This window comes from Vanellus vanellus (genome assembly GCF_965231255.1).
Source record: "Vanellus vanellus genome assembly, chromosome: 6".
Taxonomy (NCBI): domain Eukaryota; kingdom Metazoa; phylum Chordata; class Aves; order Charadriiformes; family Charadriidae; genus Vanellus; species Vanellus vanellus.
Window position 1 is genome coordinate 414,706 of NC_138911.1, and position 26,891 is coordinate 441,596.

The 26,891-nt window shown below is 55.4% G+C and overlaps 2 protein-coding genes across 2 annotated transcripts in view; one reads left to right on the forward strand and one right to left on the reverse strand.

The window, feature by feature from the left end:
- Positions 1–978: 978 nt before the first annotated feature.
- GCHFR (GTP cyclohydrolase I feedback regulator) lies at positions 979–5,708 on the reverse strand. Its single transcript, XM_082485527.1, has 2 exons — positions 5,623–5,708; positions 979–1,106 (listed from the first exon to the last, which is right to left on the reverse strand). Exons 1-2 carry the CDS (start codon positions 5,700–5,702, stop codon positions 983–985), a joined length of 204 nt encoding a protein of 67 aa, XP_082341653.1. The 5' UTR covers positions 5,703–5,708; the 3' UTR covers positions 979–982.
- A 6,680-nt stretch (positions 5,709–12,388) lies between these two features.
- RMDN3 (regulator of microtubule dynamics 3) overlaps positions 12,389–26,891 on the forward strand; it is a gene marked incomplete at its 5' end in the record, with an annotated part of 31,757 nt that continues 17,254 nt past the window's right edge. The window contains 6 exons of the mRNA XM_082485009.1: positions 12,389–12,539; positions 14,503–14,698; positions 15,346–15,492; positions 19,637–19,904; positions 21,081–21,183; positions 21,680–21,740. Of these exons, the coding sequence (XP_082341135.1) occupies positions 12,389–12,539; positions 14,503–14,698; positions 15,346–15,492; positions 19,637–19,904; positions 21,081–21,183; positions 21,680–21,740 (926 nt within the window). The remainder of the gene's footprint in view (positions 12,540–14,502; positions 14,699–15,345; positions 15,493–19,636; positions 19,905–21,080; positions 21,184–21,679; positions 21,741–26,891) is intronic.

A 26,891-nucleotide genomic window follows, 5' to 3' on the forward strand; every position in this document is an offset into this window, starting at 1 on the left:
GGGGAAAAGAAATGGCTGCAGCAGCGTCAGGGTAAGTGTATTAACCTGTGGGTCTGTGTGCTCGGAGCGGCTGCCCAGTCCCAGAGGACAGGGCGAGAGAGGTGCTGTCAAATTATGCTTTTAATTCCTGAAAGCTTGTTCCGGAGCTGTGGATCCAGAAGGCTTTGGCAACAACCGTTTAAAACAACCCACAGAAAGACATTGGTTGCTTCAGAGAAATGTTTTATTGGTGTTACCCCTCCAGCAGGATTGATACGCAGTCCCAAACAATCCAGCATTGCAACCGCTGCTGTTAAGATTAGAGAGCCCGTACCTGAAATGTTCCCAAGACCTTTCTGTGCTGCTCCAAGGCTGTTTGAGGAACAATGCCTTACACTTGAATGGCACTCTCGGGGCTGAAAGGCTGATGATGCCGCTAACCACAATCCCAGTGGGGAGAGAAACTTGCCTTGCTGCCGAGTGAAGGCATTCTCAAAGAGCACCGTGCAGGTTTTGCACTCCAGGGATGAGACAGTACGGCATCCGTGCTGGGCCTCCCCTCCCTGCCCCCGTGGCCCGGGAGAAGGCACGTCCTGAACTCTCTCTCGGCTCAGCACGTACCTCTCTGGGGCAGCCCCGAGGAACAGGCAGACCAATCTGTTACTTGAGCTTCCTCCAATGCATGCTAAATAGGAGATGATTCAAATCTAAAAGGATGGTATTTGCCAGACTGCCATTCAGAGGAATGCGGGGACAGAGCCATCTGTTCTCTGTGCGTGATTTTGTCTGGACTGGGCATGCCTTCCTCCCCCCGGCCTTGTGAAATGGCGGCGATGGCAAGTGTACGTTGGGTCAAGTTTTGCCTCTACACCCCTCCTCCCCCCGCGCCCGAGTGCCTGGAGTCTGGGACAGAAAGGAATTAAGGGGAAAAGTTTGCTGTCAGTCCCGTGTGAGATGATCCCCAGCGGCATCTCATCCAGGGGGGACGCCGACGTCTTCCTTGCTATTCCTTGTGGAGGCACCACACCAAGGTCTGGCCCACGCCCGTCATGCTCACCACCCGGTAACCGCAGCTCTCCAGCTTGTTCAGGACTACGCGCGGTGCGTCGTTCACGTAGTACTCCCAGCTGCAAGCAGGGAAGAGAAGAAAGAAAATGAGCTGGAGAAGGAAGAGACAAGAATTTCCTTGTGGAAGTGACTCTGCCTCACTGCTGACGCCGTGGGAGCCGTTGCGGTGAGCGCGGCGGGCAGGCTGGCCGCGTGCTGCTGCGGCCGGGTTAGCCGGATGGGGAAGGCCCAAACCTCCAGCTGCCAAACCAGGGAGGAACCCTGTCCGGAGTGGGAGGGTCACGTTTAACTGACACGTGGATTGAGGACTCGTCGTCCAAAGCCACGTGCTGCTCGGTGGACTGGGCTGAAGCTGCAGAAGGGAGCGCTCCCGAGCATCCACAACTGGGAATTCATGGAAAAAGAGTAAAATCTCTGCAAAGCAGGGAAGAATGATAGAATGAGGGGGAATGGTTTCAAACTGCAAGAGGGGAGATTTAGATGAGATATGAGGAAGAAATGCTTTATGCTGAGGGCGGTGAGCCCCTGGCGCAGGGTGCCCCGAGGAGCTGTGGCTGCCCCATCCCTGGAGGTGTTCAAGGCCGGGTTGGACGGGGCTGGGAGCGACCTGGGCTGGGGGGAGGTGTCCGGGCCCAGGGCAGGGGGGGTGGAATCATAGAATCATAGAATGGTTTAGGTTGGAAAGGAGCTCGCATCGAGTTCTAACATGAGATGTCCAATTAAGGTCCCTTCCAACCTAAACCATTCTATGATTTGTCTATGATTCGGGTGTTTCTGAGGAAGGAAAAGCCAGTGTTTTGCCTATGTCAGAGCGTGTCTGTTAACTTGGGTGTTTTTTGGAGCCTGTGCTGAAATTTGGGGATTGGAAAAAAAATGCTGCCTCCCGCCAAGTATGAAGCCTTTGAAAAACCAGAAGTTGGCAGTCCTCAACAGAGCTACCAACTGAGGTGGAGCAGAGGCTCCTCTCTACCCCGGCGGTTCAGAGCAGTTGCACGCGGTGGAGGTCTGTGAACCGACACTTGGGGTCTTTGTCCGGCTTTTATTCCTCTGCGGTTCCCGCTGGCTCCGTGCATTTGGAGCAGAAGCTCCTTCCCTCCGCCCGATCACTGAGGCGGCTTCTCCGCAGAAGACTTGAGTTCCGCGAGACTGCTCCCACCATAAAGAAAATGGATGGTGATTGCGGAGTGGAAGAGGAGCACTATACAGACACAAAAGGGGCTGAATTAGGCGGGGAAGCAGCAGAGCTGAAATGGCAAGCGTAACCTTCGGTGGAGGGTTTGGCAGCCTTTCTGTTCCTTTAACACAGGCTCCTCGGCTGCAGTATTTATCCAAGCAGATGGGACAAGCTCTCAGATGACTCACTGTGCCAGATAAGCTGCTAATGATGGGCTACAGGATCATTGGGATCTTGCTTGGGCAGCCGAACAAAGACTCTCCCGATTTTCATACTAATAACAATAAAAAAAGACCCGAAAGCATTTCTAGAGTCGCTCTTGCTAAGATTGCAAAACGTTAATGGAGTGGTGAGTGCTTTTAAAGCATGAAATAACACCAAGATGTGAAAGCTTTTTTTCGGTTTCTCAAGACAGACTATACTTTGCTGTAATTATAGATGTGGTGTGAAGATAATGTGTATTATTATAAGCGTCTTTGAACTGAATGCTTTCTCTGAGAGGCTTGCCACATACCCTTCAGATTCACATGTCGGGGTTGGTAAATATTATTCCCATTATGCAGCGGAAGGAGCTGAGGCAGGGATTGTGTAGTTATCTGCAGGAACCTAAAAAACCTGAGCGGCTGAGCTGAAAGCAGAAGGAAAGCTGAGTTGCCCTGGGCTTTAAACACCCAACTCCGTAGTGAGTGAAACAAAAGATCGCACGCACTGCGTATCAAATACGCTGCCGTCTCCCTGTGCCGCCGGCCTGAATGAGGAGGGGGTGGCTGGGGACGTTTGCACAGCCTTTCCTCCCAGCGAAATGCCGGCGGCGACCAGAAATGTCACCCGGGACTGGGGAGGACTCCTGCGCTTGCACACACGGCGTCGGTGAGCCCGGCTGCCCTGCCTGCCAGATGTGCCGGAACCAGAGCGCCCAGGTGAGCGAGTGTCTCCACACGCAGCTATTTTTAGTGATGGAGCCGACAACCTCCTGGTGGTTTCTGCCCGGCTGCCCTTTTAGTGTCCTGGAGGACGCGGTTTGGCTGTGCCCCGCGGAATGGGTAAATTACAGAACGATCAGGCGCCGCACACCTCAGCCCCCAGACCCAGCAGAGAGGCGTTTGGTTCGGTTTCGCACCAACCGGTGCTGATGGCCTTTGCAGGGAGAGGAGACGCAGGGGACGGTGCCCCGCAGCCACCCACGCGTGCGCGTCCCCCGGGGTGGACCCAGAAGAACCCCCTTTCCCGCAGCAGCCGAGGGTCGGGCTTTGCACCCTCGGCCCCACGCGGGCTGGGGCAGAGCCGGGCTCTCCCCCGCTAAAGCCCGGGTGGTGCCCCCCGGGTTCTGCCCCCGCAGGGACGGTGCGTGCCCGCACCCCCGTGGCTGCTCAAACTTCATGGTGGCCCATCTGCAGAGCTGCGTAACAGGATCAGTGCTCTCCCTTATTAGAGGCAATTAAGTCCTTCATCTCTGTATTAAGCGCCCCGGCAGGTCCCTACTGCTTCCACCGTTTCTTCCAAGCTCCCTCCAAGGTCTTGTTTAAGGTTTTGGGGGCCCGCGGTGGGACGGGAAGGGTGAGATTTGTGGCGTCCTACAGCTGGGCTTAGCGCCAGCGAAGGGCTGGAGGGAGAGTCCTGCCTGGCCGGGGCGCGAACACGGGAGCGCTCATCCCTGGCTGGGATTCTGGGCTCGCCCCGCCGCCGTGCCTCCCGGGCTGTCAGCGCCCACGTTCCCGCCGGGCTGGAGGGAGGGCAGAAGGGTGGTGAGGCCACCAGGGCCATCCGGCAGGCAGCTCCCAGCCCTTCTCCCAAACAGGCGCAGTGCGGCACTGCGCTTCCTTACAACGCTGCAGCTCCTCCCGGGGGCTCTGGGGCAGATACGGCGGAGGGACCTCGTCCTTCTTCGCCTGCCTTTCCCACCCGGGCCCTGGGGATCCTTGCCCCTACCTCGCAGGAGCCAGCGCCGCTTCTTCCATATTCTTGCCCCCGCTCAGGTCTCCCTTCTCCCATTGCATCACCCCCAGAGCCCCCCGGAGCTCCCGGCTCGGCTCGGCAGGCAGCGGCACGACGCCGGCACTGCTGCCAAGCGCACAGCCACCCACGGCGCTGGGAATCGCGGCGCTGAGCCGGCTCAGCCCAGCAAACCCCCCCAGAGCTGTCTGAGGGCCAGGAGGGGTCTGGGATCAGCCCCCCTGGAGGGGGGGGGGGGGCTGGCAGGGACCTGAGGCTCATTTGTAAGAGTTTCTCCTTAATGAAGGGGAAGCTGTGATTTTTTTTTCCTTTTTTTATCTCCTATTTCTTTAAGATCTCCCGCCCCGTGCAGGTTTTTAACGCTGCGGGAGTTGAGGACCCGCGCCTCGCTGTTTGCGGGGCTGGGACCGGTCGGTGGGTTTTCCCAGCTCCGCCAGTGGAAGTTTAAGAACATACTGGGACCAAGAGGCCCTTCTGTTCAACGCCTGCTTCTCCCCCTCTTCCTCCTCCTCCTCCTCCTCCTCGCCACGGCGCGAGTAGGCAAGTGTGAGGAGACATCTAAGCGCTCCCCTCTGGTGTTTTAATTTGCATTTGGGGGTTTGTTTTGCTTTGTGAGTTTTTTTGTTTCCTGGAGGCAAACAAGAAGTGAGATATCAAGTGGGGGAAAAAAGAAGGGGGGGTAAAGAACGCGCTGGTAACGTCTCCGGCTGCGCGTCGCTGAAGGCCGGTGTCAAACCCGCTGTGGGCAGAGAGAGACGGGGACGTGGAGAAGCGTCAAATATATACGTCTCGGGAACGCGCGGGCTGCCGGGCCGGAGTCGGGGGGACACGACGGGAAGCAGCACCGGCCCCGGGGCTCAGCAGCCCCAGGAAGAGCTCCGGCAGCCGCGGAGAGGGGCTGCCTCGGGTGCTGTGTACCGGGGAGAAGCCGCAGGCTGCGCTGAGAGCGGGCTGTGCCGCCACAGTGCGCAGGAGCGCGCCGACCACAGAGCGGGGCTGGGACGGGCGCCGGGGCTGGGGGGGACGGGGGGACGGGGGGGTTTGTCTGTCGGGACGAAGGGCGGGATGAGGGCAGGGGAGCGATGCAGGCAGACTCAAGCGCTCGCTGTGTTTTATTTCGGGAAGGGGCATCAGGGAACAGCCAGGAGCATCCCAAGCGTACCCGGGGTAAGGAGAGGGGACGAGATGGGTCAGGTGCTAAAATGGGGTCAGAGCAGGAAAAAAAGGAAAGAATTAAATGAAGTAGCAGGCAGCATTGCCCTGGGTGAGCGTTAACAGGCGGGGGCGAGGACACGTGCGTGCCCTTCAGCATCGAGCTAGTCCCGGGGCTAAATGTGCAGCTGGAAGGTGCCGCAGTGAACGCAAGGAGTGAAAATGTTCCCGGTTCCCCGATTTCTTGGGAAAAGGAGGAGCGGGGAGAGCCTGAAACGCCGCAGAGGAGGACTTACAAGTGGTTCCCCAGCATGTTCCTCTTCGTGGCCCCCAGGAAGCTCATGAGGCCGGGGTCCGAATGCTCATCTCCCACCATGGTGGGGCCGACCTCCTGCGGGGAAAGGCAGCAGAGCAGGTGAGTGACGCGGGGCAGCACGGCCACCCCCTCCCCGCGCCCCGGCACAGCTCCAGCGAGAGCTTTACTGGGGAGGCAGTTACTGGGAGCCACCTGCCCACCCTCCCAGGAGAGGACCTTGGTGGCTTTGCTCCCGGAGGGCCACCTGCTGGCTGAGCTCTCGGTGGCTCCGGTCCTCCGGGATCCACCACCGGGAAGGCCATAGGGCAGCGACGAGGTGCTGCCCACAGCCTCATGGTGCAAAACCAGCGAATCCGTGTGTTTTGCCAGAAAATGAGCATCCCCGGGCCAGTGAGGGACCTTCTGCCTGTCCTGGTAGAAGACCGCTTTGGGGACGGCTCGGCTGACTGGGAAGGGTGAGAAGATGGAGGTGAGAAGGCGCCACGGAGTGCCCGGGGCAGGTGAGCACCCGTGGGACGTGGGGACAGTCACGCGCCCTCGGGAGCGACAGGGGACCGGAGGCGCTGCGGGGAGGCAGTCGGAGAGGTGAGTCATCTCGCCACCAGAGCCACCGCGGGGACTTCCCACGCGGCGTATGTGGGGGGGACGGGGACGTTTCTGTACAGCGCTCCAAAAGCGTTATTTTGTGAGATATTCCCGGGCTGGAGGTTTTGCAGAAGCACAGCCCAGCCCGCCATCTCCCAACCCTGAGACCCCCCCGCCCCCTCCGGGCTGCCCCGAGAACAGTAGGGCTGATCGGTGTTAATAGGAGGAGCGATTGTTCCCTTTTAAACCTCCTCCGCACTCCTGGGGAAAAGTTTGCAGGTGGAAACTCTTCTCCCGGGGGATGTCCCCCATCCACTGGCAAACCCACATCACACCGTCATCAACACTTCGTAGGACGCAAAGGGCTGCTCAACCCTAAATAACCTCAGAAAGTGTCACCCAGACCCTTTTTGACCCCCCTCTTCTCCATCGCCCCTTGGAGGAAGCGAAGCCCAGGGGCAGGACGAGGGTCCCTGAGCCTCAAACGGAGGTTGCCCGGGGAGGTTTGCGGGCTCCACGTCACCCCCCGGTGTGAAGCCCTCGCTCCTGGGGCGGCAGGACGGGAAGTGCGCTGCGACCCACAGGGAGTTCGGGAGGAGTCTGTCGGCGGAGAGAGCGGAGCGTTCCTGCGGGGCTGGGAGAGCGGGAGGGTGAGGACGGAACGCCGCAGCGAGGGCGCGATCCCTCCCCGACAGCACCCGCCCGCAAACCGGCGCCGGCAAACTGCGTGTCCGCCGCGAGCCTCCCTCAGAGCCCAACGAGGAGCGCCGCTGACGGAGCGTCTTGGCGAGCTGGGCACACGCCAGGCGCCCTCAGCTGCCCGGGAAAGACCGAAGCGGAGGCAGAGGATGAGCGTTGTCCGCCCCCCGCGCAGCCCCCTGCCCGCGGCCCGCCACTGCCACCCCCCCGCAGCCGTGCCACCGGCGGGACGCGCTCGCCCCTGCCCCGGCCGCTGCCGGGAGAAGCCGCCGAGTCAGTCACGGCTTGCGAGGCCGGAGGGGCTGTTTCCAGCCGCGGCTCCATGCCAAGCGTCAGGTTGGAAATGTTTGCTCTGCGCTGCTGAAGAGCAGAGTTCCCAAAGTCCCCGGGGGGAGGGGGGACACGTGCTAAACTAGGACAATCCAGTCCGCCCCACTGCACCCCTTTCCCTAAAGCGGCTTTGGCCCCAACCACGTGGCGCTTTCTGCACCTCAGTCCGTAACGAACCTGCGCGATGCCAAACATCGCTGCCAACAGGCGCTTCGCTGCGTGGCGTCCCCACACGGCCCCGGCCCCGTTCGCTGGGTTTGAGGCGTGCGCGTAACGGGGCACCTCCAGCGACAGCAGCACCACCTCTCACCAAACTCCTGCCGCCGTGGTGAGTTGCTTTTTCTCACCACTACCCTCTTCCTACGGCAAAACCACATGGTCAGCTTTGGGCTTTCAGGTGCATCGGTCCCCTTTGGGGTGGGAAAAGGAAAAAAAACCCGCACGCGTCCACGGCTGTCTGCCCTCGCGGTGCCGCAGGACGCGCGGGCTGGCGGCGGGGTGGCAGCGGCCGCTCTGCGCCTGCAGGTGCTGCGAGCGTTAGGGAGGAACGTTCCCTTGATGTCTTTCTATGAGAGTACGGGGCTGCGCGCTCGGCTCAGGTCTCGCCTGGAGATCCCTGCCGCTGCCCGGGCTGCTGCCCAGCCCCCCCCGCCCCAGCAATGCCCTTCCCTTCGGCTACGGCTGCCTCTCCCACCGGGAAACGGTGATTTGGGGATGAGGGGAAACCTATAGTGAGGACATGTGGCCCGAGATCAGCTCCTTTGGCGTTCATGGGATCCTACCAGAAGTTTCCCCAGTTCTGTTACTCGCTGTTCGGGAGGGGAGGGGGGTTGGGGAAAGGAGAGGGGGTGCGGGCGCCCGAGAGCTCTGCTCCTCCCCGACACCCGAAGGGATGGGGTGGCGCCCAAAGGGATGGGGTGATCCGAAGGGACGGGGTGACACCTGAAGGGATGGGGTCATCCAAAGGGATGGGGTGACATCCGAAGGGATGGGGTCATCTGAGGGGATGGGGTGATCCAAAGGGACGGGGTGACATCCGAAGGGATGGGGTGACATCCGAAGGGACGGGGCGGGCTGACGCCGGCCATCTCGCTCCGGCCACCAGCAGCGGGGACATGGCGTGGCCGTTGTCGGGGGGTCCCCCAAACCCGCGGGGCATCTCCCCCCGAGCCCCGCGCCCCCCGGGCAGCGGCCGGGCCCGCCCCGCCGGTGCCCCCCACCCGCGGCAGCCCCGGCGGGGCCGGGCGGACTCACCATGCGGATCTGGGTGCTGATGAGCAGGTACGGCATCGTCCCGCCGATCCCGCCGCCGCCGCCGCCGCTGCCGTCGGGGGGGCCGCGCCCGGGACCGCCCCCCGCCCCCCGCCCCGCCCCCGGGCAGTGGGGACCGCCCGCCCCGTCGGGGGGGAGCAGGGCTGGGGGAGCCCCCCAGGGGTCAGGGGACCGGGGGGGTGGGGGGGTTAACCCCCAGGCGTGGAGCGGGGGTCTGCCCCCCCGGTGAGGGAGAGGGGCGGGAGGCGACGGCGGGCGGGGGGGGATGGACGGGGAGACGGAGGACAGGAGGGGATGGACGGGGAGACGGAGAAGAGGAGGGGATGGACAGGGAGATGGAGGACAGGAGGGGATGGACAGAGAGGCGGAGGACAGGAGGGGACGGACAGGGAGATGGAGGACAGGAGGGGATGGACAGGGAGACGGAGGACAGGAGGGGATGGACAGGGAGATGGAGGACAGGAGGGGATGGACAGGGAGATGATGGACAGAGAGGCGGAGGACAGGAGGGGACGGACAGGGAGGCAATAGACCAGGAGATAACGGACTGGGAGACAAGGGGCAGTGAGGCGAAGACCAAGGAGGCGATGCACAGGGTGGTGCCAGACAGGGAGTATAAGGACCAGGAGACAGCGAACAGGGAAATGATGGACCGGGAGACAAAGGACCGATAAACGAACAGGGGAATAAGGGGCCGGGAAATGTTGGCCAGGGCAGTGAGGGGCGGGAGCCAGGCAGGTGGGGAGCTCGGGACCCGGCAGGGCATCCCAGGGACCAGCCCGGGGCGCCCCCCAGACATCCCCCCGAAGCAGGGTGTTTGGCATAACCAGCATTATGGGAAAAAAAATTCCCTTTTTCTACGGGCTGTTGAGCTTTTATGTGGAAACTTGGGGATCCCTCCAAAATGTGAGGAGAAGCTCATTTCCTGAGACGGGGACGGAGAGAGGTGCTTCCTCTGCTGGTGCTGACGGAGTAACTCCCCCTCAGCACCCACCCTAGCAGTTTCAAAACTACATATGAAGCGAATAATGTTTCCGTAAATAGCAAATGACAGCTCCCGAGCCTCAAAACTTGCACAGACACATCTCCACGCCTCTCACCAGAAACCGACAACCGGTAATCGATTCCAAATTTTGCTAATAACCTTCAGAGAGAGTCGGCTGCAGGAGAGTGGCGGAGGATGTTCCCGTGGGGCAGAGCCGGGGCTGCGCGGTGCCGCCTCCCTCCTGCGCGACCTGGGGCCCCGCGCTCTGCGCTGCCCCGAGTTACTCGTTAACTCCAGCGGGGAGCGAGGGGGCAAATGAACCTTTCTGCTGGCTCGGCTAAAGGAAACACTTCGACAAAGCCAGACCTTGACAACTGTTATTATTAACAGTGCTATTGACATGTTTGTTATTATTAACCAGTGGTGGCTTTGGCGTGATAAAAGGAAATAACCAACAGAGGTTGATGGTATCGTCTTCCTAAAACGTGCCCCCAATATCCCGCTATATTCATTCCGAGCTGTATGTGGGATACCTCCATGGGCTGAACATCAGCTCATTTAGATCACGTGCGTCCTAAGGAGGGTCTTCCCAAAATCCCCGCTGGCAGAACGCTCCGAACGTTTACTCCTAACTCTTACTTCCCAGTGTGAACCTGCGTTTGGCTCCCGGTGCCACAAACCAACGCGTTGTTGCCTCCGTTGCCCAATCAATGCGGAGGAAATGCTGCCTCCCGCCCGTTTGATTTTGACGGGAGTCCCAAAACCCATAACCCCTTTGGACCTCACTGGGAGTGTGGTCCCGTGGTCACCGTCCCGCCGGCGCCCGAAAGTAACACGGGTGGGAAACGCAGACGGAATGACAGAACCTCCTAGATTGGCAAAGCCCTGGAAGGTCATCCAGTCCAATCCTTAACCTGACACTGCTGAGCCCACCACTAAACCACGTCCCTGAGCGCTATATCTATGTGAGCCTTAAATCCCTCCAGCGATGGGGACTCCCCACCGCCCCGGGTAACGCGTTCTGACGCCCGATGACCCTTCCAGTAAAGAAATTCTTCCGAGAATCCGATCTAAACTTCCCTCAGTGCAACTTGAAGCCGTTTCCTCTTGTTCTAAGGGCCCTTCGCTCTGTCCACGGGGTAACGCCGGGGCGGGCAGGGTGCTCGCTGCGTGGCCGCCTGCCCGGCGCTCCCCCTCGCCGCCCGCTCTGGCTCACGCACCGCTCGCTCGGCGGCGGGGGAGGGAGGGTGGAAATAAGAGAGGGAAATGAAAGCAGAGCCTGCGCGCAATATTTCAGTATTGCATTTCCTGATGAGACACCGGAATCTGGGAGACGGGCCGAGCGCTCGGCCCCGCCGTGGCCTGAGAGCCAGCTCCGGACCGCAGAGTGATGTGTCCCGGCAGTGCCATTCATCATCCCGAAGCAACCCGCTCCCCTCCGGCACCGGCTCCCAGCCCTCCTCGCCCACGGGGGGCAGTGGGAGCCGCCGCCCTGGAAACTCGCCCGATAATTCAGATAAAAGCCAAACACACGGTTATTCGGCTCGGCCGGAAACCCTCACCCCGTTACCCGGCACGGCCGCTGGGGACCTGCAGCACCAAAGTGTCTGTGGAAAACCGGATCACGAGGTTCCGGTAGGAAAAGGAAAGCGTTCAGAGACAAGAAAGTATCCTAAACCAGTCGCCGTGTGTGTTTATTTCACCCAGAGCCCCTCCTGCGCCGCCAGCGGCAGCGGCCCCGGCTGCTGTGGCACGAGGGTTTGGTGACAATAACAACAGCAACGCCGGCACAATCTGGGGGTTCGTTTGGGGGCAAAAAGGCAATAACGGAACACCAAACCCCAGGGGGACTTCAGATCCACCCGCCCACCAGCGTGCAGATGTTTCTGCTGCTACAAAGGGGTTAAAGGGAACGAGCAGAGCCCCCGCTCTTGGCGGAAATTATTTCTTCCCAACCCCACGTTTTTATCACGTTCATCGCAGCGCGGCGGGGAAGCGCGGCAGGGAAGCGAAGCGCAGCGCCGAGGCTCAGATACCATCTTTAATATTGTCGGGAGCCGGCGCTGCCCGCAGCGCTGGGGCTGTGCGTCATCGCCGCGCGGAGAAACTCAGCCCGCGCCACCGCTTCGACACCGCAGCCCTGTCCCGGCCGTCACCCTCCCTCGGGGGGGATGGGGACAGGCCCCGGGGGATGGCGGGTGCGGAGCCGGCGGCAGTTGGGGCGTTCGTCCCGGTGCCACCAGAACTCCGGGCTGAGGCCCCCCGGCTCGGCCCCAGGGGAACCGCCATCGCACCCGGGCCGTGCCGGAGCGGGGCCGGGAGGGGACCGGGGGGGGACGCGAGGGGGGCCCTGGCGCAGAGCCAGCTGGTGTGCTGGGGGTACTGGGGGTCGGTGTGGGTGTGGGTGTAGGAGCAATTAGGTGCAGAGGCAGGTCTAATTAGGTGCAGGTACAGGTATAATTAGGTGCAGGTTCAGGTGTAATTAGGTGCAGGTGCAAGAGCAGGGGTAGGTGCAGGTTTAGGTGCAATTAGCTGCAGGTGCAATTAGCTGCAGGTATAATTAGGTGCAGGTATAATTAGGTGCAGGTGCAATTAGCTGCAGGTGCAATTAGCTGCAGGTGCAATTAGCTGCAGGTCTAATTAGCTGCAGATGTAATTAGGTGCAGGTGTAATTAGGTGCAGGTGTAATTAGGTGCAGGTGTAATTAGGTGCAGGTGCAATTAGCTGCAGGTGCAATTAGCTGCAGGTGCCGCCGCCGCGCCGGCGCCCTACGCCGACGTCAGACGGCCCCGCCCCGCCGCGGGGTGATGACGTCGCGCTCCGCCATAGGGCGCCTCTGCTCTCGCGTCACTCCCGCGCGCCGCCGGTGGCGGCCATGGCGCTGGCGCGGGCCGGGCCGGGCCGAGCGGGGCTGGCGGCGGCGCTGGGGCTGGGCGCGGCGGCGGGCGCCGGGCTGGGCCTGCTCTGGCTGCGGCGGCGGCGGGGCGGCGGGCGGCAGGCGGAGGCCGCGGGGCGGCGGAGCCAGGGTAGGGGGGCGCGGGGCGGCCGGGCCGGGCCGGGCCGGGCCGGGCGGGGGGCGCGGCGGGACCCCGGCCTCCCCTTCCCCGTCCCCAGGGGAAGAGCTGCCCCCGTCCGCGGCACAGCGGAGCCGGGGTAGGGGCATGCGGGGGGGGGGGGGAGGGGGCTGCCCCATCCCTGGGGGTGCTCAAGGCCGGGTTGGACGGGGCTGGGAGCAGCCTGCGCTGGGGGGAGGTGGCCCTGCCCGGGGCAGGGGGTGGCACTGGGGGGGCTTTAAGGTCCCTTCCAGCCCAAACCAGTCCGTGCTCCTGTGATAGTTTGGGTTTTACAATGAGTGCGGCAGCACAGAGGGCTGAGCGAGGACAAATGTGGGGCGTTTCCCTTTAGTATCAGGTAGTTCCGTAGATCAGGTTGAAAAATAAAATTCCTTCTAGGGAAGAGCTTTTCCATGACTGCCTTTAGTGGGGTACCTGAAGTCTTTGCGGCTGTGTTGGGGCTGGAGTAGTTTGTGAACAATGTTTTAAGCCGTGATGGTGCAGAACCAGGTTTTAGACACTCGTACCTCACCCTCTTCCCGCCGCGCCGCAGGTAGCGTGCGCCGTACGGGCTCTGTAGCGGTGACAGCAGAGCAGAAACACCCCCGTGACTGTGGTAAATGGCTTTGAGAGGCCGGTGACTCTTGCTGCAAGATGTCTGCTGACCATGTATCTGTCTTCAAAGTAATCGGCTCATCCAGTTTCGCGGGACTTCGCCCTGAAACAGCAGGTCCTGAGCAGAACTGGGGGGGACAGGAGCGTTGGCCCCCGCTGGTGTGGTGACAAAGGCCGCCGGAGCAGAGCCGGCGCGCGAAAGCAACCCGGCGAGATTCCGTACGGCCCCTTCTCGAGCGAGCAGCAAAGCAAACGGCGTCGTTTCTCAGAAGGACGAGAAGAGTAGGGAAAAGATTACAGTACTCCTTTATTTCAGAGAATTTAGATTTTTATCTCTGAGTTTAGATGCATTAGCACAGGGTGCTCTGGCAGATCAGCCCTTCTTTTCTGCACGTCTGGCTGCTTTTTTTGAGAGTGATTCTCTTTTTTATTCTTGTTAATATAAAAAAAAGTGTTCTCTCTCAACTAATTGACTTAACTGGTAGTATATTTATTTATCGTATTCATGAGCTTTCAAGAATGCATATTTAAAATCCAGAGATGTAAATCTGTTCAGTGTGCTGTTGGTCACGCTGTGTCTGCAAGGAGGTGTAAGGATCGGGCAGAACTGGTGAAGGTTTGAGATTCTCAGTAGAAAGCAATGACACATTTTGATGACTAAACCGCTATTTAAAGTCAGATATCTCTTCTTTGGGTTTCTGTGCTGTTTTTTTACCTTGAATAAGACTACGGGGGTTTTTGGGTTTGTGTTTCTTTTTTTTAAGAATAGGTCTTTTTTGGGCAAAATTAGCTTCCATCGCCCTTGTTCATTGTCACTTGTTACCCTGTAAGCTGGTTGCTTCCTGGCTGATGTTCTCCTGGGTTGATGTCAGTTCAGGAGAAGGGCGGAGTGTAGTTTTTCAGTGCGGTGTTCATGCAGAAGTGCGGAGAATAGGAAATAAATTCATGTGCAGCAAGGGCTTGAAAAAAACCAACCCAGCAGTTTCTTCACCTACAGTAGTCTTTGTGATATTCAGCGTGGATTTTGCACTTTTAAAAAAAGATTTACAGGGGGATTTTTACAGAAGTGTAGTTAAAAGAGCTTTGTTTACCCCTAGCTGCTGTTGCAAATCTGTTAAGTGTGGGTAGGTGCTGGTGTCGGAGAAGGGAGCAGTAAACCCGCTGAAGAACCCGAAACCTCCGGCCGGGTGGCAGTACTTGAGACCGAGCCTCATATCCTCTGTCTTCTGAAAAATGAAAAAAAAATTGTACTAAAATTTCCCCTGTGAAAGCCTTTCCCATTTGCATCTCACGAGCTTTTTCTCCTCTTGTTTTCTTTAAGTCGTGCCCGGAGCGCTGGTTCCTGTGGAGGCGGGAGATGGTGCTGTGTCCGCGCCTCTCCTCGCGCAGGACGAGCAGGTGGATGTGCTGGAGCGCCTCGACTTCGTGTTGAGAAACCTTTCCGAGCTAAGGAAGGAGGTGGAGGAGCTGCGAAACAGCCTGCAGCACTTAGCTGCGGAAATCGTTGGCGAAGTCAGGTATCGCCCCTGCCCCTCGCTGTCGTTTTCTGCCGTTGCACACATTTGCTCCGAAGCACGGGAACACAGCCATGATTGCCTATGTTAAATTTAAAATCTCAAAGCGGGAAAAGTGTCTCTCTAGTTTCCACTGGCATTATGTCTTGATCTCCAGTGAGATTAATGTAAAGCAAATTGTATGTTTAGCCGGGGTTGGTTTATTTTTTTTTTTTTTTCCTTCTGGAATATTGAGCACTGACGCTCGCTTCATATTCCAGACCGGGAAGGTTATTTGTTCTGGAAGTGTTTGTCTCTTGCCACTGCTGTTTCCTCTCTGCTGCCCGCTGTAGGTAACTTGTGATACAGAATAAAAGGCCCCACATTCTGCAGGGTGTTCCGGGGTTCCTTTTTCTTTCTCCAGTGAGGAAATGGGAGGAATGCGTGTGATGTGATTGCTCCTTTGCTTGGGGATTGCGTAGAGGGACTGTATAAAGCCTGTGGTCGGACCTGCTGTAGCTGTAGGGTACGATGGTTGGTGTAAGGCACCTTGTGAGCTCTTTGGCTGTGAAGTGAGTTGGATAGAATCCACTGGGGAGGAGAAGGGAAGCGAAGCAGCAGACATTTCGCTACCAAATGTTCATTTGTTTCTCTTTTTGCCTTCCTCAAAGGTCCCATCTGGAAGAAACCCAGAAAGTAACGCGCCGGAGGCGGTTCCCGTTTCCTCGAGAAAGAAGCGATTCCACGGGCTCCAGTTCAATTTATTTCACAGCCAGCTCAGGAGCAGCCAATACGGACGACGGAGAAAGCGAAGGAGGGTAAGCGGAGCGCCAGCCTGGAAGCAGCTTTTACGGCCTCTGGTGCCCGATTGCTTATGAGCGGTTTGTAACATAAAGGACGGGATTACTTTTTTTCCCCCCACTACATGTCTGCCGTCCTGTTTTTATTTCCTTTTATTACAGTAAGTCTACACTGCCAGGGCTGGCTTGAGAGAAGTGCTATGATCCCAACTTTTTAGAGAAAGGGGGGAAAGAAAAAAAAAAAAACAACCCCAACATATAGTTTTTGATGGGTTTTTTGGGCAATAATTTGATTAGGGAACCTTGCGGAAAGAAGGGAAGAAGTCCAGCCTGGGACTCGAGTGAGAGAGTTTCTAAGTAGAATTCCCATACAGTAATATATTTTAGAATGTCTGGAAAACTTGAGAAAGTTAAAAATATATTCCGATTAACTAAAATATCTTTGGCTAGGGTATTTCTTGTGGATTTTTCTCAGCGTGTCACTGTCCTGGTGATCAGTTGCGTTGCTTAAGTTCTTATAGTTTAAAAACAGGTGAGAAGTACTGTGCAATTTAAGAGCATCGGTAAAAATTACAATATAAATACAAGCATTGTCGTATTAGCCAGATAACAAGAGGTCTGCTGCATACGTGTATGTGACTGCCGCCTTTCTGATGAAACGCTTCTCTTCTGTGCCATAATCAGACGAATGCTGTAGCTTTTGAGGTGTGTCAGTGCGTTCTGAAACACGCAGCGCTGGCCGCGTGCGTTTCCCCCGGGAAGCTGAAGCGCAATGTAATTTAAAGCGAGAAGTTAGTTGCGGCAGTGAGAGCGGGGCAGGCAGGGTTTGGAGAGGACGTGCTGTTGGGTAGTCAGCTGGCGCCAGCTGCCCCTTGGCAGCACGGCTTTGGCATCGGGGCACAAAGCAGCCGTTGCTGGCGCAGCCTCCTCGGCCAACGGCCGCGGGGCTGCGGGAAAGGGCGTTGTGGCTGCCATAAACCCGCCGCGTTTCAGTGTGTTATCTTCCGTAGCTGGAATCGATGAAGCAGGAAAGAGCTGATGTGATCTCATCCAGGTTATAGAACCGCCTCAGCCGAAGCGGGCGTTCGCGTGAAAGCAAGGCTGGGGAGTAAGCGATTCACGACGGCGTCAGAGGTAACGGGGCTGCGTAACAGATTTTAAAACTATATAGTTGGTTCTGAAGGCAAGACCTCACCGTTGGGATAACAACAGATGCGCTGAGTCATCAGGGCGCCGATGTATTTCCTAAAGCACGCTGAAAAGGCTGGTCCTCTTCAGCAGGTACCAGCCCCGGTGTCACCTGGTCTTCAGAGAACGGAAAGTCGCGAGAGGGGCCGACAGCAGCTCTAAGGCTCAGAGAGGCGTCGTCCCTGGGGGACCTCCGGCGGACTGTGGAGCAGGGCTGTCTTTGACTGCAGCACCCCGTTACTTTATCGGGACCCTAGTGACGGTTGGAGGAGTTCTTAGCTTTTATTCAAAATCCGTAGTTCGGCTTAGTGACCAGTGTGGAGAATTAGTGGATAAGCAGCTCTTGCCCGATTTAAAAAAAAAAAAAATAAAATTCAAATCGTATATAGTTTCTCACTCTGGTATTTGTCCTATACAAATAGGAACAATATTAGCGTGTTGGGGACCGGCTGCCTTCAGTACGCAATACTGTCTTTTGGAGATGTAAATACTATATTTTTCTAGTAGAAAATCAGGGTAGGAAACGTATATTTTGGAAAAGACTATTTAAGCTTTCAGCAGCCCCTGGGAGGAAGAATGAGCCTATTCTCGGCAGATAAATTTCAGCTGTCTATTCGTTTCTGGCAACTGTATTCTTTTAATGAAATTCAGAAAGAGCAACTCGTGTTTCAGCTGTATTTTGTAAACCACACGGACATAAGCATCTTCTCCCGTTTCATACACAAGTCACAAAAATCGCGACGAGCTGTCAGGAGCCCAGAGGTCTCGGGCTGCTTAATTTCTCTATATTGCTTTGGCACTGCCTTGGTCTTTTGGGCTGCTTTGCCTCCTCTTTCCACGTGCTTTTCTGTTCCAGAGAGTATGTTTTCATTTTCGTTCAGGATGTGTGCTAGCCAGAGGCCTCAACATACTAAAGCTTTTAAGAGCTTTCCATTGTTGTAAACTCCAGAGAACGGGCCGATAACATCTAAATCCCTTAATCTTTCTGAAAACTCTGAGTTTATGAAGTTGTATACGGTTTTACTTATCTTTTTAAACTGGCAGCCTCTGGTATGAGCCGTCTTGGGGAAAACACATTTTTGTGGCGGAGAAAAAGAGAAGCGTATAGGAGCCATCCGTCGCTGCCTGCTTCTACAGACCGTATTGTGTTTCAGGAGCCTTCGACGTGGAAAGTGTTTTTCAGCTGAAGTACTGAAATCTTTGCGGCTGCCAGTAAAATGTTGCAGTGAGGCAGTATCGCAGCTGCGTGGCCCACGACTGCGCTGCGGAGCGGGCTAGGATGGGAAATGAGAGAATTCGAGGAGTTGGTGTATAAGTAGCGAAAATGAGGTAGTCTAGAGCACTAATAATGCCATTAGTCTTAAGAAAATACCAAGAAATGAAGCTTGTAATCAGAAACGGAGCCGTGCCAGTGTCGCCTACCGCCGTGTTGCCACATTATCCGTTAATTTAGTGCTGCCTACATAGTCTCCGGCGTGTGGTCTTGTAGGGCTTGCTTTCCTGGCTTTGCGGTGATAAGGCTGACTCTGACTTTATTTCTTGTCTTAAAACGTTTCAGTAGGAAGTGGCGCGTTTTTAAATTTACGGTTGCGGGTGGGAGGCTGTGGTGGGTGAGGGGCTCTGTTTACCCTCTGCCGGGGAGGGAAATGCTCGAGCGTTATTGATGGTTCTCAGAAAACTGAAGCTTCGATAGCCAAATGTGTCTCGTTATCTGCGTGTGGCCAAATTGCTGTCACCGCTTTCTCCAGATACGGGCTTTGGTCACCTATCTCTGTCTCCAGGCAAGGGCAGCTTCACCCACGGAGCGTGAGGCTCTCCCTCGGAGAGGAATTCGGCCGGGACGAAAGGGAGCGCGGCGGCACTTACCGAATGCCCCCAGACCGCAGCGACTTGCAGCTCTGGCAGAGCTTGTCGAGTTGGCTGGGGCACAGGTTAATTGGGTAGCAGTTACAAACATCCCCTGGAATTAAGTGTGTTTGGGATTTGAAGTAGCTTGCTTCAGGAAGAGACATTTTTATTCCGAGAAACCAACAAAATCCAAATTCTTACTCGCTGACTTGCGCTTATTCTTCGGTCAAGAGCTTGCAGAAAAATGAGAGGGGGACAAAAAGAGAGTCATCTTTAAAAGGAAATTAGTTCTGTAAGGGGTCACCCCACTGCAATGGTATCAGTCAATAGGTAATGCTGTTCTAAATTTCCAGCGTAGGCGTCTGTATATTAGTTGGGGGAGCTTAAGTTTAGCTGTTTTTGGAAATTTTGATCTGAGCTTTTTCCTGGTTCGTTTGACTAATTTAGCAGCTAATCATTGCCTGGGGTTTTGGACGTGTGGTGTCTTTCTGTGGCTCATCTGCTGTCTCCTCGCAGGACTTCTTGCTCCTGTGAAGGAGTTCTGATGGCTCTCCTACTGCTTTGCACCTTTTCACACGTCGGTGTGAACAAACCGCTTCGTATTTAGCGCTCAGACAAGATGCCGGAGGTACTAGATATTGCCGAAACAGCTGTTGTGTCCGAAATCTCCTGGAACAGGCTAAAACCCTCAGGTTATGCTTTCCACATGGATGAGTGTACTGATATTTTTTTTGTTGTTGTTGAAATTCTCTTTTATGATCCATAACATCGAACGGATTTGCCCCGGCTCTGTTCTTAGGTGTTTAGTTCTCTTACACTGAAGTTCGAAGGCCTAAGAGAAGCTGTCACGGTGCGCAAGTGAGATGTGGACGCTTGTGGCTGAGCTGTACTTAACGTCTGGGGGCCCTTCTGCCTTCGGCTTTTGGAGGTTGTGTGTATTACATGAGAAATAATGATTGGTGTGTTATATGAGACACTTAGATTGTACAGTGCTCTCCAGGACAAGCGAAGGTACTCCTCTTCCTCTCTCAGGAGTTGTTTTTTCTGTACCGTATGTATAAAGCCGTCACAGGCTGTCTCCAACTAATTTTACATTGTGGTTTGGGTTTTTTTTTTTTTCTCCAAGGTACACCACAGCCAACGCTGAGTCGGATTACGACCGGGAGTCTGAGAGAGAGAGCGAAGAAGGGGAAGATGAAGTGAGCTGTGAAACAGTGAGAACCGTGCGACGGGACTCCCTGGATCTCGTCAACGAGGATGAAACGCATTTAATCTTCGATTCCTCGCTGGAGGAAGGGCTGGGTCAGCTACTGCAGCAGGCTGACCGCTTGCACGACGGAGATGAGCAGGAGAGGAGAGAGGGGTTCCAGCTGCTGCTGAACAATAAACTGGCGGTAAAGGTTGCTTTTTCCTATTTTCCAGCGGTGATTTGTGTTTCCAGCTTAAATAGCTGGGAAGGAGGAAATTGCATCTCTTAGCAGGGTCCAGGCCCGCACCGCGGCCGGGCCGGCTTCCAGCGGCCCCCTTCCCCGGCAGCAGCTTGGGAGCGGGCTGAAGGCCAAAATCGTTGGGGCTGCGGCAGCAGGCAGCTCCCCGGCGCTGTCTGTCTTGGAACTCTGTGTCCCGTCATCGCTTTCCCTGAGCGAACACACTGTGCATGCGTAAAATAACGGTACTGTGTGTACGGTAAACTCAGCGAAGGTTTTGGGAGCGTTTACCTCGTTGCATATGCAATGGCTCCGTCTATATTCGGGAAACTTGGTCTGTCCGAGGACTGCCCAGTGCGCACGTGGGGCGGCTCACGAGGTAAATGAGTCGCGTCTTCAAACAGAAGGGTTAGGCAACGCTTAATGCGTATACTAGTTAGTGAGACTAAAAGCCTGGATGGTGCAGGTGTTTTGGCAACCTCAAGAACGTGTCTGTGATACCCTGTAGGCGATGCGAATTGCTCCCCTGATTTGGTGAACGTTGGCGCTGCCGCGTGGGGACGTGCCCCGCTGCCTCCGGTAGCGCCTGCCTCACTGCTGCAGAGCCAGCTGATTGCCTTTTAATTTTCTACTTTTTTTTTTTTTTAAGTAAGTTTGAGTTTTTCAGAACGCACCCGCTTCAAATTTAGCGGTACACCTCCAGTACCGTCCCGGGTTTGTGAAGGCGGCAGGACGCGAAACTGTGAATGCGGACTGAAGCATGAAAAAAGGAAAATTCAATTTGTCGGTTTTAATGAAGTGGTGAGGTTTAGGGTGACTTTTTCCCCAGTGTTTTGGGGTTAGCGGAGACTGCTGAAGAACTGGCCCCAGGATGGCCTCTGAAGTGGAAAGGTTCCTTGTTAGAAGGTGGCAACAATTAGACCCGTACCAGTAGTGCAGCGTTATAAGCTTAATTATAAATGTGGCCGTCCACTTTGCTCTTTTGTGGTTCTGCTTCAGTTCTTGTAGAGTTGGGGCCTTTTAAGGTTTCCAAAAAATGTCTGTGCGACTTCTAGTGTATGCCCCCACTTGATTTGCCTTTCTCCTGCTCTTGGCCGATGGCGGGATGGGTCCTGACGTGTAACGTTTCTGTTTTCCCCGCAGTATGCGGACCAGAGAGACTTCCTTTGGCGCCTGGCGCGGGCACATAGCGATATGTGCGAAATCACAGAAGACGCAGATGAGAAGAGATCGTACGCGTCTGATGGTAGGGAGTTGTGCGCTCAAGGCGAGGGAAGTGGGGTGGTCAAAGCTGACCTCGCACTTCGGAGTTATAAACCCCACTTTTTTCTCCCCCTTCCTCAGCTTTTTGAGACTTGGTTTTCGGAGGAGAGCGGGGGCAGTGGGGCAGGCCCTAGATCTGGGGCTGTGGAATTAATCAGAACAAACCCATTGAAAACTCCCATTACCTTTTCTGAGCATGGTGGGGAAGATGCTCTCGTTAGAGGTGACACCGCTTCCAAATGAGGTGAAGCCATGTTGCTACTCTCCTTAAAATCCGCGTGATCTCTTTGAGAGGTCTCGGAGGTTCCATATCGCTGCAAGAGCATGAAATTATTTACGGCATGTTTTCAAGCCACATGTATTGTAAAACTAACAAATGTAACTTTTTATGCCGTTCTGTTATTGTACTCTAAAAGCCTTAGTGAAGGACGTAAAGAGCAAAAGTGGCTGAATTTCTTATCTCTCGCCGTGTATTGCAGGGAAAGAAGAGATGGAAATTGCCTTACAGAAGTGGGACCAAAGCGCTGAGTGCCATCAGTGGTATGTAACTTTTTCCTTCTCGCTTTTAAGATGCGTAGGGAAAGGACTTGGAGATTGCTGTGAGCTGCGCTGCGTTTAAAAACAAACAAACAAAAAAAACCAACCAAACAAAAAAAACCCCGAACGAACAAACAAAGCTGATTTGCTCTTCCTTGGAGGCTACAACACTGATGTTATTTTCGGTAAAAAGCCACAGCTTGAGAGATGGTAGTTTGGTTGTGATGATAGTAATGAACTCTGCTTGCGCCAATTTCATGACTAATTTCTCTCTGAGACGAGATGGCCACAAGAGTTCTTGAGCAAAAGCTCCCAAAAGGAGTACCGAACTTTGGATTCAAGGGCAGATTGTATCAAGGCTTTTGTGAGCCTGCACCGAACAAGTGGATGAACTTTGGTGGTGGTAGTGAAGGGTGGACTTGCCGACGGGGCTTGGAGAAACGAGCTGCTGACAAAATGAGTTTGAGATGAGTAAGTAACGAGCTCCGCTTGGTGTTCAGCGGGGGGAATTTGGCAGACTGCAAATTCTGGGGGCTACTCGCAGCTTAAGCGCGCATGTCTTGAAAAGGTGAAGCGCGGTTCGTTTAGAAGCTTTGCTGGGAATTGTGCGGTTTCCCTTTCGGAAGGTGGGGGACAGTAGGCAGCTCAGCAGCGTTGGGGGCGGGTGCGGCAGGCGCCCTGGCACGGGAAGGAGCCGAACTCCACCGGCGTCGCTTTGCATTGTGCAGATCCCGGGACAAGGCGTATCGGAGCGCCCCGCTCTGCGCTGGCTGCCGGTGCGCTGCCAAAGAATATGTTCTGCACAGATAACTTGGAGGAAGCGAGTTCCTGAGTTTGAGAGCTCGGTATGGTGAGGCTCTTGTTATTTTCGTCCCCGAGCGCTCTGTTTCCTTTGGCCCCTTCTCAGCCCCCTGCGGAGCGATGTGCGCGTCCCCCGAAGCCAGCTGAGGGCCAGCCGCCCGGCTGCGGGGGCAACCTCGGCGGAGTTACGTATGAAACATGAAGGAGGCTTTTCCTTTGTGTCCCCCCAACGTTCTGGGGTTAATGGCCGGTTTTCACTCCGTTACCGACGCTCTGACAACGCTGGGCTGCGCAGAGAGGCTTGCTTTGTGTCAAGAGGTGACGTGTTTGCCTCGGTCAGCCGGGCTGCGAGCGCGGGCTCAGTGCTGTTCTTACATTCGTCTTCATTCTGGAGTGAGGAGAAACAGCGTTCTTACCAGACAGCCTTTTGTAGGCTTCTGGAGAGCGTCTTCTGGCCCGGCACTGCCGTGTGCCGCTCGTGGCTGCTGCGTGTCACTCTGCAGAGCACTCGGGCTTTGACGCGGATTGAGGCGGCAGCATATGGCTCTTCTTTTATAAAGAGATTTTTTTTTTTTTCATGATAAAAGATGAAGTGATGTGCAGTTTAGTTAAGCGAGGCGTTGTGCAAGGGTACGAATGCCGCAGCTGGCTAGGATTTCAGCAAGGAGGTAGCCAAGAGGGAGGGTGCCTTGCTGTCTCGGGCAGCCTGAATGAACGGGCTGTGGGTGCAGGTCGTGCATGGGACTGAAAGGATTGCTCTCCTTTTTTAAAAATAAAACGCCAAAAGAGAGTGTGTAGAGGTAAGGGAATACGCTTTTTCGGTATTCTGGTGAATTCCTTGATGAACAGTGTTTATCAGCAGATACTATGTAGGACTGACAGCATGTAAAATACAGTAAAAGAGAAGTGATTTTTTTTTAATGGGAATTAATGGGAAAGCGGGATGCTGAATATCTCCGCCAAACGAGACCTGCACTCTTCTGAGATGAGTGAACTTACTTTGAGGATCGGTTTGGACTACTGGCATCTGAATAAAGGCCGTTATCATCTTGAGAAGACTGCGTATTTTAGCTCTGAGTAATGACTTGCGGTTGTCGCTTAAAGCTTTGATAGGAGGGAGGAGTACTGGGCCTGACAGTGCGACTCATCCCTGGCAGATCGCGGTGCTCGGGTCTGTCTCCTGGCTTAGCATCTGGGAGGAAGGGGTTTAGGGTTGCCAGGCTTGTTCGCCGCTCCGATGCTTGGCCCGCTGGTGTCTCGCACAGCGAGGCTCTGCTGTGGGCTGCGATATCGGTCGCTCAGCTCTGCCACCCCGAGTTCGTGCCTGCGGAAGTAATGGCTGCAATGGGATGTTTAGTCGTGTGTCTCGGTGGAAAATCTGGAGGCTGTTGAGCTGAGGTGTTCTCGGCGCCTCTGCTGCAGCCCGTGGCCACCCGTCCCCCAGCCCTTTTGGTGGAAGAGGGTCCCGTTAGACCCGTCTCTTTTCCAAACAGGCGCGAGGCTTCCGCACCTCCACATCTTGCTCTGAGGGCCAGAGAGCAGCCGGAGAAGAGCAGCACATGGGAGGCATGGCGCTTACTGGAAACGCGTGTGTGGCTGCCTTTATCAGCTGCAGAAATAATTATTTTCTGCCATGGACAGAACAGGGAATTATTCCCTTTCCAGCTCCCTATGGGTCACGGGATGGTCGCAAGCTGTTTTAATTGCAGTCTGTCTTTATGCGAATTAATATTTCATTAGGAATATTTTTTTTCCCTAAGGGTAACGATGTTTAATACATGAAAAGATACATATATATATGAAAAACGTAGGATAAAACATAGTTCCAAAAGACATTGCAGGTTGTTCTCCCTTGACTGGAGTAATGGGCACACTGCTCGGAGTTCTGTCGGGTCACCGTGCGGTCTGTGGGCACCGTGTTTAGGAAAGTATTAAAAAAAAAAAAAAAAAAAAAAAAATTCAAAGAATGCAATGGTCGCTTTCCTTCAGTTTGCCGTCCTTCCCTCCCGCGGGGAGAAGAGCAGAGGTGAGCTCGCAGCCCGTGATGGGCCGTCCTCCCCCAGCCTGTGTAGTGCGCTTTAACCTCTCCGGTCCTTCCTCTGGGACAGATCCCATAATTTAACATGCCCAGTGGGGGGGGAAGACCCCTGCGTACTCGGTTCGAAACTGCCAGCAGGGGCTTTAAAGCCCGTTGGTTTTGATGTGATGCCCTAGCTCTTGGTTTATGGAGAAGCCAACAGCAAATGATTATTCACACTTCCTTTGTAATTTACGGTTTTATTTCTCTCTTGAGTACTTGGGAACCTGTTGCCCTTGCTGAGGAATCCTAATCTTTTATCATCCCTTTTCACAGGGAATCATTTTATTATCTCCCGTCACCCATGTTGTCTTTCCTGTGTTGTTCTCTTTCTACTGTATCTTTTTTCAGACAAAAGTACAGGAATTCACCGCAGAGCACGAGTTGTGGGAGCGGCATGGATTTGCGTCGCGCTAATGAGACGATCCTTTTCATTCTTACCTCCATACGCAGTAGTCAATGTTGTCTTTCTCTTTTCCACAACATACTGAACGGACATTTTAATAGCATTATTCCCGGTGATTTTAATGTCTCTTCTGTGGGATCCGGGCTGTGGGAAGCCTGTGACTGCGTAGGTATTGTTGGGGCTGCATTTCCCTGGGTGCGGTATTTCACGTTGACCGTCACTTCCCGGTCTATCGCGTCTATTTACCGCGGATGCCGCTGTGCTGGGTTCTGGTGCTTATTCACTGTTCTCTGTGCTCTGTTATTTGCTGCTGCGGCACAAATCGTTCCCGGTGTGTTGGCTGTGGGGAGCGATGCCTGCCAAGCCGGACCCGAGACACTTTGATTTGCAGTGATGGCTGTATGCAAACTTTTCTTTCCCCCCCTCTCGGTGCCTCATAGTTATTGCGGCGGCGACTGACGCTTTGAAGCGGCAAACAAAGCAGATCGCTTTGGGAACGCGAAGGGATTTCTGCGCGCTGGCGAAGCCCGGCGCAGCGGAGCGCGGTGTGCCTGGCCGGCGCGGAGGCTTTGGCAGCCCCGCCGTCAGCGGTTTCTCGGGAACGGCAGAGAAAGCAGTGAGTGTCTGGGACTGTCTGGAGCAGCCTCGGGATCTGCCCAAATATGAAGGAGAGCCCTTTCATGGATCGCTTGGGTTGTCCTGACATCAGATTTGGTACAAAGCCCTCAGTGTAGTCGCTCGCTGGCGGAGGTCGGCCGCTCCCGCGGGAGCCATCCCCGCCGAGCCGGTCGGAGCAGAACGCGGTTTGATCCGGGCTGCGCAGACAAGTCAGCCTTTGTGCAGCGGCGCTGGCGCGGGCTCTGCTCCCCTCCCCGCACCCCTGAGGAGTATCGCAGCGAGCGAGAGCTGCGTTGGGCGCTTGTGTTTGGTCCTTTTAGAATAGATGTGTGCACTGTAGGCTGGTTGGCGCTATAGCAAGCGTTCTTAATGCCTGTGTACTCCTGTCTTCCGATCACCCGATCCTTAGTTTTGCTACAGACATCAAAGTCATCCTCTGCTCTAATTGTAAAAGATCTCCGAACAGACGGATATGATGTCCAACTAAATTGATTACTCCCTTAGCTGATTTCGGCTCGTGAATAGGGGGACGGAGCAAGTCCGTAAGTCTGTTCTTGCTCGCTTTTAGGGATGGGTGGAAGAGGCATCGATCGTTGCGCGGACCTGTACGTTTTGCTGCTCAGACATGGATATGTGGCATCCTCACAACCGAAGTGTGAGAAACAGTTGTGGCCTTGTTAGAATGCTCCGTCCGTTTCGGTGTGGCTGTTTGCAGCAGGACTGCAGCACGCGCCAGCAGCGATGGGGATCGGGAAGGGGTGGCGAGCTGCGTGCTCGCCTTGGCTTCTGCTCCTCTTGTGAAAAGAAATACAACCAGAGCAGCGAGGGGTTTCAGAGGTCCGTCTGGGAAAAGTTTTGCAGGAGCTGTACGATCAGCTTTTGTCTGAGTTGACTATTTTGCATTGGAAATTAAATGCAGTTTGCTGACTGCTGAAAGCTCTCGTTGCAGAGGAAGTAATAAGCTTTGGCCCTCTTGGAGATACTATGGACGTTATACAGAAGCGGGAGGAGGATGTGTTCTTGGGCTGGATGAGCCTCCGAAATGTGCCCTCTCTTCTAAAGAGTCCGTCCCTTTGGTGGAGCGTCTTGCAGGCTTGATGGCTGGTACACAGTGCCGCGGCTCTCTTAAATTCTGTTGGTGCGTCTGGCTGTCCGTGGGGAGACGCCAGGTTGTTTTCGAGAAGGGACAACATTCCGGATATGACTTGAAGATAGCTTTAACGTTAGCAACCGGCAGTAGTTCAGGATTTAG

What these genes read in the sequence shown, in the direction of transcription:
- GCHFR (XM_082485527.1), bottom strand. Translation starts at nt 5,702, where the DNA reads ATGGTGGGAGATGAGCATTCGGACCCCGGCCTCATGAGCTTCCTGGGG. An exon ending in AACATGCTGGGGAACCACTT is followed by an intron (nt 1,107 to 5,622) that starts GTAAGTCCTCCT and finishes CCCTGCTTGCAG; the next exon opens with CTGGGAGTACTACGTGAACG.